Below are 17780 nucleotides of genomic sequence, written 5' to 3'. Positions count from 1 at the left end.
TTTTTTCTTTGCATTTTGTGCTCCAAGGTAGAAGCCTGGAATTCAATGTTGCAGCTAAGAAGGCCTTGGCACAGCAGCCATAATCACAGCTGTGTGTTGTCTTATCTGGAGGTGAAGGATGACGTTTCAAGGGTAGTTTAGTCGTCAGGCAGCCAAGAGAGTGTGTGGGTGTTTGTGGGGGTTATGTGTGGCTGTGGATTAAAAAAAACCAAAACTTGAGAGTAAACACGAAACACCTCCCTTGAGCGTGATCTTACAGGGATTATTACATCGAGACTGCAGAAGCGTTCAGTCACTTCTTCTTACGTTCACATCAAACAATAAGTCAGGATCTTCTCACGTTTTTAGCCGGGCATTGTTTGCCAAAAATCGAACAGATCCAAACAGCAGTGTGACAGCAGGGATTTTTGCTCACAGGCCTAATTAACGAAGGGGACAGGAAGTTCCTTTGCCACAACATGAAAACGATGTGTGGTCTCTGTAGCCATGGCAGAGGCTGATGTCTCATGACTGAGCTACAAGAGTCCCACTTGACAAAAACACAAGCAAGCCTCTCTGTGGCTTTTTCAGCACGCACACACACACACACACACACCATCATCTCTATTTTAATTCTGGGAATTCTGTTCCCTCCTCAGAACTGGTTTTAGACAGGAATAAAAGTTATGTTTCACAAAGTCCCCTCTTTGTTAGATTTTTCTATTTTCGAGTTGATCGCATTAGTTGTATTGCTGGATCGCTCTTTTGGTGACGGTAAGGAGATAAGTTCATTTGACGGGAGGCTCACCTGCAAAAACAGAGAGCTTCATTTTTACAGTGAAACAACTCGAGGCTGGTTTGGTCGTTTATTCAGAGTCTTAGGGAGAACGCAAGCAGCGGAGCATGGGGAGCGCTACATGGCTAATAGCCTGTGAAAGGACAGGAATAGACAGGAAAACAGAAGATGTGTGTCAAAGTGTCAAACTGCACAATGCAAACGCTAAGGTAGCCTTATTTGCACATGAAACTTGTCTGTTACAACCCACACTGCTTCCTGTTTTGGGCTCCTATTGCCACAGTGTAAGCTGGAAACCCCCCCTCTGTGCGGCTAGCAGCTCTTAGCTGTGGGTAACAGGCAATCTGGTATCTCAGCCTCATCCACCGACCCCTCCGGCAGATGAACAGTCATCGTGCACGCCCGGATTCCTCCCAGGGGCTCCAGCACATTGAATACCCTGTCCCAAACGTCCTGCTCGGGGTCATACCGCTGGACAATGTCAACCATGCATCTGCTGTTCCAGGAGTAACCCCCCACCACGTAGATCTGCCCGTTGAAAACCGTCACGCCGACGTCGCTCTGCCCGCGAGGCATCGGGGCCACCACCGTCCACTGGTCGGTGTCTGGGCTGTAGTATTCGCACCCCAGGACGTCGTCGTAGTCGCTGCTGCCTCGGAAGTGGTTCCCGCCCATCACGTAGAGTCTGTCCCCCACCGTGCACATGCAGTGCAGGCCGCGCAGCTCCATCATGTCGGCCCTGCGGCTCCACGTGTCGGCGACTGGGTCGTAACACCAAAGCTCTTTCTGGAAGGTGTCGCGTGTGATGCCGCCTGTAAAGCAAGCAAATAACATATTTTACCTGAGCAAAATTAGCCAAACTTTTTAAACACTCAAACTTAAAAAATATTATTATTATTATTTCTTTTTGGTAAGAAATGTTGCAGCGAGGTGAGGTAGTAAGCACTTTCTGGTATTACATTTTCTACATGAGACAGTGGAGTTCAAAAGAACAATTTATGGTCATCTGGCCTCTGGTAATGAATGTATCCTAGAGAACCTGTTGCAGGCAGAACCTAAGCAGAAAAAACCCGAGGCAGGCTCAGGACCTCTCAAACAGATCAGACCACGGAGCTGCCATGAGAACATCCTAAGGGGCAGATGGAAGTCTGGGATATGAACCCACAGGATGTTTTTCTTCCTTGCACAACTAGCTTTCTTACCCACAGCGTTGAGATGTGCCACGGGCAACTCTTTATCACTTTGTGGTGTTTAAATGTCACTAAGACGACCAGAAAATGGCGTCCAATAATAGAATTTGGCATTACAGTACATAAATAAACTATTTTAGACCTGCTGATGAATTCTAACACCCACAATGTAGTTTCACTGTCCAATCCGAACAACGCATGATGACATTTCTATTATTAAGGTATGCCACGGTTTTTAAACGGCTGTTGCTGCTTCAAACACGCTGACATACCACGGTCATACTGTACAGCTCTTCCAATCAGATGCCAGATAAATTCCCAGAATGGGTGGAGCTTTTTTTTTTGCCTGCCTCTCCCCCACCTGTTGCTGTACACTACCTAGTAACTGGTTAAAAAGGCAACTACACTTTTACCTAACTTTAAAGAACATCAAACTTCCCTGGTTGTCACACAGGCAGTCATGATAAAAGTATAGGAGCACCACTGATCACTTTTATTAAGATAACTCTACTTTAAAAACTACAGTTTAAAAGCTACAAGCGGCATGTTTAAGAAGCCAATTGTGATTGGCTACCTACGCTGACTGCTTCACTAAGAACCAGCTCAGTTTGAATATTAGCAGGGTTAGTCCACGAAGAGCAGAACAAGCCAAAGGGCATAATATTCTGTGCAATCAGCATGTTTACTTTAAAAACGAATTAACTAATACTTATTCTTTACTTTTGCTCTGTATCAAAAATAACTATAGGTTAGATCACCTAATTCTACCTGTAATTTGTCAGTGTGTTATTACTCAAGCAACAACTGGAATACGTGTTTTTTATGTCTTCCAGTAAAAGGCATACGATATGTTAGCCATGTAACTTAGATAACTTAGTATTTTTACTCAATGTTATCAAAAATCTTGCCCTGGTCAATGCTTCATCTCAACCAAGAAATGGTGCTAGTGCTCCAGCAACCTGGTGTTGGGATGGTGCCTAAAAATCTCGGCTGTGGTATTTTTGTCAATAAATATGTTTGTCAGGTTTAAAAGTGCTGCGAGTAATGGCAGTCTATGGATGGATCAGACACTGAAAATGTATTTATTGTGTCATTAATAAACGCAATAAACACAAGCAGTTTAGACAGTTAAAACACTGAATCTGCTAGCAAAACAAAATGAATGATAATACTGCATTTGAAAGCGGTCTTTCACATATTTTGGAGTAATAATTCATTGAACAGTAGATGCCTTTGTTACTGTTTTCGATAGTAATGCGTTTGTAATGAGGATAAAAATAATTGCGTGAGATAAAGCTTGAACTATTGGTTCGGTACTTTCCGGTCAACAGATAGCCAGCTGTGAGTCAGCCACAGCTGGCTAACAGTATACAGGCTTACAGTATACGTGCACCTGGTTCACACTAGACATACTAGAGCTGCACAGACCCGGCAGATAAAGTGGCCCTGTCATGTCCAAAAGATAGAACCAAACAAAAGAATGTGGTGGTGAGCAACTAGCTGCAGCCCATATTTCACTCATGGAAGCCCATCTAAAGAGAGCCAAGGGTGCTACTGTACATCTGGGTTGGCTGATCAGATAAACAGACAAACAACTGATCAGATAAAGGCATGCTCTAAGTGCGGTCGATGTGTGTGCGTAATGCATGCACCAGACACAGGAGATGCAGTCTGATCTGCTCATCAGACGTAAAAAGGAAGAGGGCAAAAAGGGTTTGTGCTCAATAACCACAGAACTGTGACTGCACAAAACCTACAATCCTTTGATGGAAGCATAGTTGGTCCACTCGCACCATGGTTGTGGGATGGAGCTAGGTATGCTGCCAGAGAAGGCTCCGTGGGTGGTGGGTTGTCCAGCATGGCTTTGTCTGCACCACCCACATCTGGATATTGACCAAAGCTGGGCACAGTGACGAGGATAGAAAGGTGGGTTTCCCCATGACGAAGTTAGCCGTGACAGGATGTCTAGAAACGGTGTCAAGAGATTATCCTGCAAAGTGTGATGGCTTTTGGGCAGATGGCGGGGAAGACCAAACCAAGGTCAGTTTATCAGCTGCATGACAGAATAGTGAGATAAATAATGAGTCTTGTGATGCCACCAACGCAGCACCAGTGGTTGCGTCCAACAAACCATGAACATTGAGGCCACTGTCCAGCACAATGTCATCATAATCCCTCTGCTGAGACTCCAGCTGAACCTGTTGGTAAACGCCATCTTCTACTACTACTACTACTACTACTAGTAATAACTGAACTTTATTGATCTCACAATGGAGAAATTCACTTCTGCATCATAACCCATCCCCTTGGGGAGCAGCGGGCCGCCACTGTGCGGCGCCTGGGTAGCAATCGGGGGTTAAGGGTCTTGCTCAGGGACCCCGAGTGCAGGCTGTGGGGATCGAACCAGGTTCTTGCAACCTTATCAGAATGCAAGCACACTGCTCTAACCACTAGGCCAACACCTCCCCTACGTGTTCCTGTTCAGTCTCAGTTAACCCCGCCACGTAGTCCACGTGGTCGGTCCAGTAATAAGTAGAGACAGCAGTCCGTCCCTTACCTTCGTCAATGAACTTGACCCGTCTTTCCAGGGTAAAGCTTAAAAGTAGGTCGACAATGCACACATGCCTTCGGGCTCAGTCAGTGCTCTTCTGGTGTGGACAGCACCAAGCCACATGTGACAACCTAAGTGCCGGCCTTTGTTGTGTAAGGACCAAAGCGAGCTGAAGACTTCTACCTAACTGTATTACTCATACAGAGACAAAACATTTTGTTCAAACTTGAAATTGGCCCTCCTTGGGCCACATGGCAGCAGTGGCTAACGCTAAAGGCAAATAAGCTAATGGGCATCAAGATTTCTCAAATAAACGGCTTACTAACAGCACCCAGGTAGCCTGGGTAAACAGTGAGGGGTTCCTAGCGAGGTGAACAGCCTAAGAACTGGAAGATGAAGTGATGGCAGGAGTATTTAAGTGCAGGCAGCACCTAACTTGCTTTTATCACGTGTCATTTACCTAATGGCCAGTCATGACCCGCCAGTCAGTACCTGAGTACTGACAAGCTTTATACCAGAGACTAGCAACAGTCTCTGGTATAAAGGTTGTTACGTTTTTGCTATTTTCAGTATAAGTACAGTTTCAGGAAGTCTTAATGTGAGAAGCTATTTTTCATGGAAGCCTGTTTGTTGTTTTACAGCAATTGTTCAGTTTCGAACTTGCAATGCGAGACTACTTCTGCTCTTCTGTAATCAATGATAGATTATGCCAGGGAAGCTCAACATACATTTATCGCTGTTTATTTGCAGACCTTGAAGATAAGTCACAATCGGCTAAACTCAGTATTGTGATGCCAAAGCTATACAAAAACTGGAGCCTAGAAAACGGCCGCAATAAAATATGCGATCTTTATTTTTAGATAGAAAATTATCATATGTACAATATTTACCACATGGAACACATTCTACAAAACTGAAAATACACTCACATCCCAGTAGGCAACTGTAAAATTAAGATTACGTTGTAAAGCTAGTACCTCTGCAGTGAGTAAAAACGCCGGCTTCCTGTGAAACTGCAGAGTGTGACTCCAGGTTCAAAGGTGTGAAACAAATCCATGTCCTTTCTTTCCTTATCAGCAAAAATATTACCAAGCGTATATTTTTTATAACAGATTACCATTGCATATTACCGCGAATACACCGTCTCCACTCTGACTCACTGCAGTTGAAGTCTTTTACTGTGAGAATGCTTTTCCTGTGCAGGGATACGGAAGCTGGTCAGAATTTATGTGAAGATGGAAAGCGCTAAATACACGGCAGTCCTGAAAGTAAACATACTCCTTCCAATTTGAAGTCCAGACCTCAATCAAAATGTCCTTTTTCCTTACGCTTCACAAATATGCATTACTTTTTGTAGCTTGATCACATTTAATCCCGATAAAATGCACTGCTCCTTGTGACTGTGCAGTGTTTAAATGTGATAAAAGTGAAATAAACGTCAGAACCTTTGTGAAGCTCTTCAGACTCTTGTGCAGAATGGCCAGGAAGTGAATCATACCTCTATCCAGTCTTAACTGATCATTTCTGTTTACAAATATGAGCAAGTGAAAGATAGGTTTTAATTTTGTTCTCACCCCCCCCCCCCCCCCCCCCCCCCCCCCCTTCAACCACAGGCCTTTAGGCTTCCTGGTTCTCAGCCCAACATATGAAAAACATGGGTGTCTCTCTGCTCTTAGAGCAAGAAGTGGTTTTCCTGTCCAAGGTTGCTAAGAGACCGAGATCAGGTTGAGAGAGGCTTATGAAAGCCTGCGGCTGAACAGGAAAAGGTTTCAAGTAGGTCAGCTCAAAGTGTGCCGTCTACGAGCTGTCTCTTGCAAGCACAACAAGATAAAACCTTTCACTAAACAAATTCTTATGAACAATACTAAGACAGTAGGAAATGAGTGTGCGTACTCCTTGCAGCTTTGCTCAATGCACTGAGTTCACTCACACTAATGTTAGATTCTCCAGTAATTTTGAAATGATCAGGCCATGCTCAGACTTTCTTCTGGAGGACTATGACATTTCACAGAGTTCTGATTTCGTACAGTGGGTTATACATTTGACAGCAGCAAGAGACGTTTAAAGAGTGACGATCTGATTGCAGCGCTAAAAGACTATTACTAATTTGTGAACAAACCAAAAACAAAGGCGCTTTGCTTTCTCGCTTCAGTCGACTGTGTGAACAGTGGTTATTAGTATAGCGAGAAGATGCCGTGTGGTTTAGCGGCTGTAAAGGGACTCTGTAAAGGAAGTGTGGCTAGATGGTTGCACAGAGTAATTTGCTCTTCAGCTTTGTGTCAAACATGCATAATCCTGCTTATATAGCTTTAATGTTGGCCTGTTTTGGCCATGACGGCTAGTAACAAATAACTCCAATGATCACACGGGCAGTTCTTGTTATACTATATCAGCTCATACTTTTAGCCGCTATATTTTTCAGTACTGGGAATGAATGTAAGGAACTTCAGTACATCTTGCTGAGAAAATGTAGACCTTTTTGGAAATGTTGTTAAAACCAAAGCGCTGTGGCTTTCACTCAGGATGAGTCATTTTTTACAGAAATCATTTATAGAAGGAAGTGTTGTTCTGTGGGTTAGGTGAAATGAGTTCATTTGGCTTTCAGTCACTTTCCTAATAGGCAGACCTAAACCTGTGCCGGTGGGCTCCCCGTAACTCCGTTTAACGTTAAAACCTAACATTTTATTATCAGACCTTTTTGAATCCATCAAAGGTTATGCTTATATTATATGACTGAGCATCTAATCAAGTCGCAATTAAATGTGTTTCATCACAAAGCTCGAGATAAAATGATGAACAAATCAGAGGAAAAATACCAATTGCCTCTATGTTCCACTTTTAGCTATCATGTTACACAATAACAAAGTTACACGGGTGTTCACAAATTGGTTGGAGCCATGTTCTGTACGTAGAAGGAACATAATTTCACCATAAACAGACACCGGTGGGATTTTTGATAGAGGAGACAAAGGAAAAATTAAAGTAGTTTTCTTTCTTAAGCAGGTAGTCTAAGAAATACTCAAAAATAGCAGTTAAAGTTCCCATAAAACAAGAAGTATGGCAGGCCAGGACAAGGCAAGGCAAGTAACCACATGGGCCTCTATGCACACGTACTGTACAAGACTCCACTGCTGAAGGAAAAACCTAAAATTTTCCAGCTTCATCAGAGTTTGCTGCAGAAGAACTGCACAAACCACCGATCATTACCGAGAGGATAACCTCAGACGAGGCCATAGCGAAACCTTTTGGACGTCATTGCACGGCCATGTTTGGAAGAAGGATACTGTAGTTCTGCGAATTATAATAATAATAATATAATAATGTAATTACTCACAAAAAATAAAATAAAAAAACATTTAGAGATGGGACCTTCATATCGAGGGCTGCCTTGCATCAAATAGTACTAACAGACCGTTTATAACTATAGAAAGGATAAATGTACAAATTTACTGGGATGTTCTTTAGAATGACCTGAAGATTAAACAGTCCTTGATTTCGAGCAATACAACAGTTCCTCCGATTTTACCTGCTGTATAAGTTCATATTACTCACAACTTACTTAAAGATGCATGAGCACATATAGCATATATACCTGTAAAATAAGTGACTACTTCAATTTTGTTAATGTCTCTAGATCCAGCCGGATGCACAAGCAAGAGGAAGGACCTACTGGAAACTAGTAACAGGCTGGTGGAGGGGCACTGGTGACAAAGGAGTCACAAAAGGTTTCTTTTACTTGTGAGATAAACACAGCTTTGTTTTATTATTATATTGTAATATGTGTGAAATGACAAATTAAAATAACTTCCAGCGGAGTCAGCTGATCAGCAATGACATATTTTGGCAATTCGTGGCTCCTAGCAACACAAATGCTGATTAAAAGCAAAACTATAAACTACTGTTGATACCGTTGACTGCTATCAGTACTACTACTGTAAACTGCCTCATGCATATCTAAAAAGGCGTGAAGGTACTCAGTTTATCATTCATTTTGATTGCCAAGACAAGTTTCAGTTGGTTTTTTCCAGACGGACAAAAAATAAAGCATCCAAAAGTAACAAAATTCCTCTTTTAATTCCTCTACCTCTGACTCCCGAGCCTACAAACTCTGACTGCTGTTCACTGCAGGCAGGTTTCTAGCCATACAAGTAAATCTGTTATAAATTGACCAACTTCTAACGCAGCCACCAGATCTGTACACATAAAACTGTCTTCTATATGGTTGTCTCACCTGAGATGTACATGAGGCCTCCATGAACTGTTCCAGCGTGCCCATAATGTGGCTCCACCATGTTGGTCACAAAGGTCCACTCGTTTTTCTTCAGGTTGTAGCACTCCACAGTGTCTGAGCAAAATTAGACAGAGAAGACGGGGGACCGTTTACAGCGGGGCGCTCCTTCTAAGCTACAGGCTTGAACGTGGGACGTTCGAGCAGCTTACCAATTTCCCCCGAGGTGTTCCTTCCTCCCACTGCAAACAGTTTCCCCTTCAGAGCGCTGAGGTGGAAAAAGGTCCTTTTCTCATTGAGGGAGGCAATCTGAAGCCATTTGTCAAAGCGGGGATCGTAACGGTAGGCGCTGTCTATGGCTGTCTTCCCCTTTGTGTCGTACGTGCTCTGACCTGAGAATTCAATGAGAAGCAGCGTTAACCTTCAAAACGTGAAGTTTCACCTGATTTGCTTGAACCTGCAGATCCTATCAAGTTCTTTTCGCCTCAACAATTTGCAGAGTCTCAGTGCCCTTAATTTGATCAGTTACACTTTATTTGAAGGGGTGTACATAAGACTGACATTACACTGTCATAAACATGACATAACACCAGTTATGAACATAAATGACTCTTTATGAATGTTTAGGACTATTGTCATTAATTGTCATTCGATAAATTATGACAGTATTAAAGCAAAGTTGACATTGTTTAAAATGTGTTTTTTATGACAACTTGACATTAACAGAGACAAGGTTACGTTTAGGGCTTGATTTGGGATTAGGTTAAATTTAGGGCTTGGTTTAGGATTAGGTTCAATTTAGGGTTTGGTTTGGGATTAGGTTAAATTAAGGTCTTGATTTGGGATTAGGTTAAATTTAGGGCTAGGTTTGGGATTAGGTTAAATTTAGGGCTTGGTTTGGGATTAGGTTAAATTAAGGGCTTGATTTGGGATTAGGTTAAATTTAGGGCTTGGTTTGGGATTAGGTTCAATTTAGGGTTTGGTTTGGGATTAGGTTAAATTTAGGGCTTGGTTTGGGATTAGGTTAAATTAAGGTCTTGATTTGGGATTAGGTTAAATTAAGGTCTTGATTTGGGATTAGGTTAAATTTAGGGCTTGGTTTGGGATTAGGTTAAATTAAGGGCTTGATTTGGGATTAGGTTAAATTTAGGGCTTGATTTGGGATTAGGTTAAATTTAGGGCTTGATTTGGGATTAGGTTAAATTTAGGGCTTGATTTGGGATTAGGTTAAATTTAGGGCTTGATTTGGGATTTGGTTAAGTTAAGTGTTTGACTTAGGGTTTTGTTAAGTTAAGGGCTTGTCATAACAAAGACATTTTAAACAATGTCAACTTTGCTTTAATAGTGCCATAATTTACCAAATGACAATTAATGACAACAGTCCTAAACATTCAGAAAGAGTCATTTATGTTCATAACAGATGTTATGTCTATTAACACCTATTACAGGTGTTATGACAGTGTAATGTCAGTCTTATGTACACCCCTTCAAATAAAGTGTTACCATTTAATCTAACATAGGTTAAGTTTAAGGAACATTAACGCTTTAATTGATTGCTAGCAATGTGTCTGAAGGCGCGCTCACCTCCAACAATAAACAGGAAGCCTCCCAGAAGAGCCACTCCATGTTGGTAACGGGGCACCTCCATGGGCTTCAGAGCCCTCCAATGGCCCGTGTTCTCGTCATAGAGCCTCAGCTCCCGGCTCACCACCAGCTGCTGTCGCATCACGCCGCCGAGCGCCAGGATGTGCGTGGCGTCCGATCGGATCTGCGTCCTCTCGGTTTGCAGGGCCGGCTGCATGTAAGGCATCATCTGGTAGTTGCTGGCTTCCAGCAGGAGGTTCACGCAGGCGGTGTCAGAGCGCATCATGGATTCTCTTTCCTCCTCCTCGTCCTGAGAGATCTGGATCAGCTCGCCGGGGCTCATCAGGGGGAAACGAATGTGGCGCATCAGGGCATAAACAGAGGAGTGGCGAGAGGGAGGGTCGTGCTCCAGCCATCCCTTGGCGATGTGGTAGAGCTCCAGTTCTGAGAAACCGTTCAGCGAATTGCTGGCCAGAGCGTCGGCGATGCTGGACTCAGAGAGCTGCAGGTACCGGCCGGAGTCCACCAGCGCTGTGAGGTTCTGGCCTACAAATTTACCTAGGTGCCATGATATGGAGAATTAGCAATCATGAATTTGTGACAAAATGTATCGTGCACTTCCTTTTTTGGGGATTGCACAAATAAGTGCTACAACGCTTGTGTTTTTTTTCTTAACTCACCTATATTCACCAGAACGTCCTCAAGAAGAAGATCTGTGGCAATTCGCTCCACTTCCACGCAGTTATCAATTGTAATCTAAAGCAAAGATAAATAACAAAAAAAGACCAAATTCATTAAGTGTTACCTTCCATCTGCTGCTGCTGTCTTGTACCTTTAAGTAATGGTTTCAGAAGACCTACGAACCCTTTGAGGAAGGAGCCGGCATAATAAACCAGCACTCTTCATGCATAATTCAAAACAAAACAAAAACAAGAAGCTTACCTCGCTGCTCAGCAGCTCGTTGCAGAAACTCAGAACAGGCATGACTTGCAAGAAGTTTGCAGCTTCCAGCGTGTCCTGGAGGTTGCCCATGTCCAGGATGACTTTGGATGTGTAAATGAACTCTATGATGTTCTTTAAGCCGGCTTTAGTGACCCCATGCAGCTTGATCTCTCTCATCTCCTGCTCCCTCATGCCTCCTGAGCAAGGCAGATAAAGCACAAAGGGGACAGCAATAAGGTGAATGCATGAATTTGCATCGCTTGAGAAGATTTGTCTGATGCGGTGTAACGTCAGGGAGCTGAAAAGGCACAGCGGACGCCGAGAAGGCTTGCTACTCTGACAAGCGCGTTGCAGCAAACCCTTAGAAGCTGCATATGAAAGAAGGGCAAATGAAGAAGGTCAGCACAGCTTCTTCTTCCGCATTAATCAAAAGCGAAAGGATAAGTCGCGTTAGATAATCTAGCAAGCAATGACATTGATGAAATGTGGTAGTTAATTTAGGCTGTGAGTTAAAAAAAAAGTTTCCAGCAAATTTGTACTGAGAACTTTGATCCTTTCCAATGGCTGCCTCTTTTTAAACATTCTGTTTGTGATGTTCGTGGACAGGGTCTCACTGTGATGTTTGGATACCTCAGGGCCTAAATAGATCTTTTAAGAGATGACTTGTCTTGAGCGCAGTTTTTGTGACCCGCACTGGAGAGGATTGACCACAAATGTGAAGCGTCTGTGATTAGCGTTAGCGCCCCTTTAGGTTCGAGGCCTCGTTTCCGCACCAGAAAACGGGTGGAGAACAAAGAACAGAGAACAAACGCGGACGCTGCTCGGTGTCAGGGTAAAGAAGCAGCTGAGTCAAGAAGCAAAAACCATGACTTCCTAGTGCACCTATGTTGAAACCTCTAAACTATGGCCAAGATCCCTGCTAGAAGAGGCTGAAATAGGCTTCCGCTGTAGGGTGGCTGGACTCTGCAGTAAAGCCTGGGCGAGGAGCTTCCTCATCTCCAGAAGCCTAAAAAAAGAACTGGTCCTCCTTAACATTGAAAGGAGTCAATTCTGATTAGGATAACTTCTGGGTGCTTCGCTTTGGAGGATATCCAGACACTTTCAGTGGCCAGGCCCAGAATATGCTAGGGGGAGGGATGTCTGGGTCTTCCTGCATGACCTGTTGCCCCAAACACCAGACACATGGAAGACAATGGATGGATAGCTTGATGTAAGACAACTCAAGACTACATTATGATTGTTCTTTTTTATTCGCTGCCAAAAAAAAGCATAGGCAGTTGGCCTATGTTTATTATATTAGCTATTTATTTTGAAGTCATTATCTTCAAGTCAAATGAACACAGTGGAGCGAGGCGATTTAAATCCAACGTCTTTCTTTCATGATCTTTTAAACTGTCTGCCACCACGTACAAGAGAAAGTAGAACAAACCTGTGAACATTGCCTTAAAATAATCACTGCACGAAGCCATGATGACTCTGTGAACTGGGAAAGCGTCTGTGCTGTCTCCGGGAATCAGGACGACATCACAGAGAGTCTCATCTCCTCGGAAAGTATCAAGGCCCTTTGGAGAAAACAATGCAAACTTTTTAAAAAAAACAACGTTATTTAAAAAAAGCGATTTTAGCCGTAAACAGCCAACATTATTTGCGATGGGAATTGCAACGTCGACAATTCTGTGTTCCGCCTCTTTGTTGTACATTATTGTTTATGGCTTAAACCTTGACGAGTTGCATTAGCACCAAGCATGAGGTGCCGCTTAAGAGTCTGATCAGGTCTCATGAGCGAGTTTACCTGCAACACAGCCGATCCATGTTCATCACTGAAGAACACCTTGGAGAGCGGTCGGGGAGGGAGTTTGGGCTTCGTGGATTTGTCGGGCCGTGCGGGTGGCTGATCTACGGGAAGTGGGAAAGGAGCTGGTGGAGGATGGGAAACTGAAGGCAAAACCAGGGCTGGAGGTGGAAGCCTCTCATCTGTAAACCCAAATACAAACTCAGAGCTAGGGATGAGGAAGGCCACAGTAGCGTTGCTCAGTGATGAACAACCAGTCAAAAAATATTCACGAGACAGCATCCTGTTTTTTTTCTTCTTTGTTTGATTAATTATGGAAGTCTGACTATTGCTGTGAGCACACACCTTGCTGAACAGGGGGAGCAGGAGGCCTTTCTGCATGAACCGGAGGTCTTGGAGGATCCCTGGACTGATGTCTGCCTGACAGACGAGACAGTCTGCCTCTGAGTCTTCCCGTCCCGCTGTCATCTCCACTCGCTCTGGAGGGGAAAAGATAAACCGTTTTAATCTGCAAAAACCTCAAACCCTATTGGAGTATTGGGGATAAGAGCAACAAAAGCAGCTGCGCGTATTTTGGAAATTGTTTTAAGTACTTGACCTTTATCTCACAGTTCATCCCCCAATGCAACTTCTTTAATTGTCACTCCGTCCATGGCTAAAAGCCACAACCTAACTTTGGCTTTTCTATTCTTAAACGTTGTTTAATGGATTTTACTTCTCAGCACAACTTGTAAAACTCTTCCCTCTTGTTTGTTTTCCATACATGGTGTGATCTAAAAATGAGGAACTAGGGAACTAAAGTCAAGAACTAGACTTCTTCTTTTTAATGGCAAGATCTCGACACTCAAAGAGTCAGGCACCAAGAAAAGAAAATAATATATACATCTAAAGTAAAACCAGGTAATGGCTGACATCCATTTGGAACTTGTTAAGGTGAGCAACAGCTCCTTTTAGTTAGCCCTAAAAGTACAAAATAGAAATCTTAATCAGTGCTCATATTGTTTTTTCAAAGATGAGTAATTTACAAAACCATTTTTTTTCATCTAACAGATCTTTTTGCAGCCCTTTCTCACCAAAACAAAATCATCATTATCACCTATAAAACATGTAGTGTATATTAGAGAGTGCAAGAAACAATGAATGGTATTCTTGCTGAAAACGATGTCTGTAATGGGAATTAGTTCAGAGCCAAAGCAGCGACAGATTGTACATTAGGAATTTACTTTTTTTTTTACCCAGTCATCATTTGTTTAGCATTAGCTCACAGATTATTTGAAAATTATTTAAATCAAATAATATGTTGAGAGAAAATAAACCGTAGATGGACTAAAAGAGTTTCAGCGGTAACATTTTGACATTTTGACCTTGAAATTACTAAAGTATTGTTCAAATCTCATAAATGGAGGGGAGATTATCAGGATAAAATTGACTTTCAGCTGCTTCCCTTCACTAATGCCATGTTTTGTAGAATCCCTGCACAGTTTGTTAATCTAAAGCAAGGGTGTCAAACTCATTTCTATATGGGGCCACTTTGGCGTCATGAAGTCATTAAAAGGGCCGGGTGCATGTGTAGAGACGATACTTTTCATTTCATAATTTCATTCCATTTCACATAGTAGTATAAAAAAATGCACAGTAACATGAAAGTAGCACCCTTAGGCACCATTTATATAGTTTATCTGCAAAAAAAAGTTGATATTGGGTGAGTTAGACTTACAGGAGGCACAGTTTTAGCCACTTTATACACTTTAATAGGATATATATCTCTACTTTATGACATGATATGCCTTTTTTTTTTGGCTCTTGAGGGCCGGATAATTTTTTTTGACGGGCCGGATTCGGCCCGCGGGCCTCGAGTTTGACACCTGTGATCTAAAGTAATATAGTGACAATATTTTTTAACTGTGTCAACATCAGCGCTCTTTAACTCCGTGCTTAGCTGCCTAGAGCTTGGCTTCTTTCTTTCTTTAACACTTTTCAAAAATATATTTATCATCTCTGGACGTGGAAATGAATACTAACCCTCGAAAGCTGAAAGTCCAAACAACTTAAAAGGAAAGGTGTTAAAACTAATGTACTCTCCTTAAAAACATGCATTTATATTATGAAATGGCCTATAAGCTACATAACATCACTTGGCTTATTGGAACTCTGGGTGCAATTTGTTACGCCTCTTTAAATTAAACGAATTGGGAAAAAACAATGTAATCATGGTTTCTTGAAAGGATGCCACAATTTGTAGTGCAACGTTTGACCAATTATGCATTTTGTCGTAAAAAGAAGGCAAATTGGCACTACTTAAACATGTAGGGTTAGTGGTAACCCTTTAATGTTACCACTAACCCTACATTCAGAATCAGTGTGGTTGTCCCTTAAAAAACAAACACTAAAAGCAAAAAGGCATTTTGTCATGAAAAACTGAGACTGAATTCACAACAGATGGAGTTTTGTGGACAAGGATCTGGCAAACAGAAACCGAGAGTCACAGAACCGAGAGTTCACAGGAACAGAGAAGGTTTCAGGACATCTAACAGGAAGGTAAGAAACCTCTTCTGTGCACGACCCCTGGTTCATCCACTTCCTATCTAACCTTTGAAGCATCAATGTATTTTTGTTGTTTATAATATTAGTAATGATCCAAATATGTACAATTTGTTGTTCTGACGTAGTATTTTAAGCATGTATTGTAAGTCATGTCCACAGTAATTAACATTACACATCAAAGCCATTCGTTCAAGATGTGTTTCTGAGTCTTTCGGCAACAACTTGGCTTCTATCTGTGATGAAATGCGCTAAAGGCAGAGCAATATCCTGAAGAGAGGTGATGAAATGGACAGTGAAAAGATGACACTTAAGGCCAGAAGTTTCCATACCCCTGCTCATTGTCCCCTGGAGGCTGAGGGCTGTTGTTGCGCTGGTGAGACTTCCTGCACGGAGAAGAAACAGAGAACATCAGCCGACTATAATCTTTGTTTTTTTTAAGCTTTTTGGTAGACAGAGTATATTGGTAGAGATGCATCAGATGTGTACTTTTGAGACAGCTTACAAACGGGGCCCATTGTCTGCAAGTTGGTGAAATTGATTCCAACCCGCATTCATTCCTTATTTGAAGGAATGCACTAAAGTCTGTCATTTTTTAATGTAACATTGCTACTCTGCTTGTCTGATTCTCTTCACACTTGATTCAGCGTCGGACCCACCGGACACCATCTGCAAACACATCCCTTTGACGCACCGTGATCTTGAGTGTGTTTCGTCGCATTTGCGATTTAGTTTATTCAACAACTGCTTTGCTTTGCTTTGGAGGGCTTTAGTTTCTTGCGCCACGTTGATCTGTCCCCTGCTTTAAACACCAAGATGTCCATAGTTAGCAGCACACGTATACGCGTATAAAACAGACAGATGTGGGCAAAAAAAACGAGCAGAGTGTTCTGGTGAAACGTCTTGCCTCCCACACAATAATAATTACTAAAGTGGTTCTGCGTGTACTGTTGTTTGAACAATGTGTACCAGAGTACATTTTTGGAAGAACGGATTTCTGTAAACAATTTTAATCATTTTAAACTGCCTCACTAACAGTTCTGCCTTTACCTCTATGTGGGAAAGAGATTTTAAATATTCTTTTTTGTCAAAAAGGAACATTTGTACACATGGCCACCGTTTTTAGTACAACATTAATGGCCTCTGGCAGAAAAAAACACACACAGCTAAACTGACTTATATAGTTTATATTATATAGTTTAGAGTTAATAATGGAGAGAGAACCCGTAGTTTAAGTGTGCAAATATTCAAATAAGCTGACTTAAGCGTGGTTCAGCTTCTACTGCATGTATTATTGAGATCAAACGCTTACCTGGAGGAAAGCTTCCTCAGCAGACTTGATCCTAGGCCCCCCTCCAGATTGTCCATCTAATGTAGCAGAACTCAGAGAAGAAGACGGAGCAGAAAATGTCTGCTGCACCTCACCAGCTGGCTGAAGAGTCGGCGCATCTGAGCGAGCATCACCGTCTCTTAACCAAGACCTCAGTCACTTCCTGTGCTACTTCTCTTTCTCAGTCGTCGTCTTTTCCGCACATTGCACTTCTCCACCCAGTCAAGTCACTTTTGAGATACTGTCTGCGTTTTTGTGCATGGGATAACTTTTAACCTGTGTAAGATCTCCAAAACGGTGGATGGTATAATCTGTATTTAGCTTTCGTTCTTGGAATTTCCCTTAAATGCATTTAATGCCATATTTTACATTATAGTGCAAAAAACAATGTAACCTTTTGACAGGGGATTTTATCTCGCATTGATACCTGGACATGTGTGGGTGTCTAACTTGAGCTTGAACCACATAACAGGTTGATTGAGCTGCTGTCAGATTTGATGGTACTGTTTAGTTGTTGTTGTTTTTTTGTAAAGATTTATAATTCAACTTCCTTGAACACTTCTTCAGGCGACTGACTGATCTGCAAAACGCAGACCTGGGATTTTCCTTCAACAACAGTTGCAATGAGAAGTTAAGGCATCTATTCATCACAAGCATTGAAGCCGAATAACTTTAACAAATGATTTTTAGGGTGTAATGGTAATGCAACGAAGAAATCTAAAATATTAAAATGTCAAATTAAAAAAAAAATGGAGCACAATTGTAACTTTACTATGGAGTTTCACTGACCACCACCTGGCCAGAATTATAAATACAGTATTTGGTTATATGCAGCCTAGTAAGTTAC

At 42.2% G+C, this 17780-nt stretch overlaps 1 protein-coding gene across 1 annotated transcript; it reads right to left on the bottom strand.

Moving 5' to 3' along the window:
* Positions 1 to 831: 831 nt before the first annotated feature.
* Positions 832 to 17440, bottom strand: si:rp71-68n21.9 (kelch-like protein 9). The gene is made up of 11 exons (XM_036138936.1): positions 16916 to 17440; positions 15936 to 15989; positions 13408 to 13541; positions 13063 to 13244; positions 12700 to 12832; positions 11271 to 11467; positions 11009 to 11084; positions 10329 to 10886; positions 8957 to 9136; positions 8748 to 8861; positions 832 to 1587 (listed from the first exon to the last, which is right to left on the bottom strand). Exons 1-11 carry the CDS (start codon positions 16969 to 16971, stop codon positions 1088 to 1090), a joined length of 2184 nt encoding a protein of 727 aa, XP_035994829.1. The 5' UTR covers positions 16972 to 17440; the 3' UTR covers positions 832 to 1087.
* Between the last annotated feature and the right edge of the window lie 340 nt (positions 17441 to 17780).

Source organism: Fundulus heteroclitus, chromosome 7, assembly GCF_011125445.2.
Source record: "Fundulus heteroclitus isolate FHET01 chromosome 7, MU-UCD_Fhet_4.1, whole genome shotgun sequence".
Lineage (NCBI taxonomy): Eukaryota > Metazoa > Chordata > Actinopteri > Cyprinodontiformes > Fundulidae > Fundulus > Fundulus heteroclitus.
The sequence above is the reverse complement of the archived record's forward strand: the minus strand, read 5'-3'. Positions and strand labels throughout refer to the sequence as shown.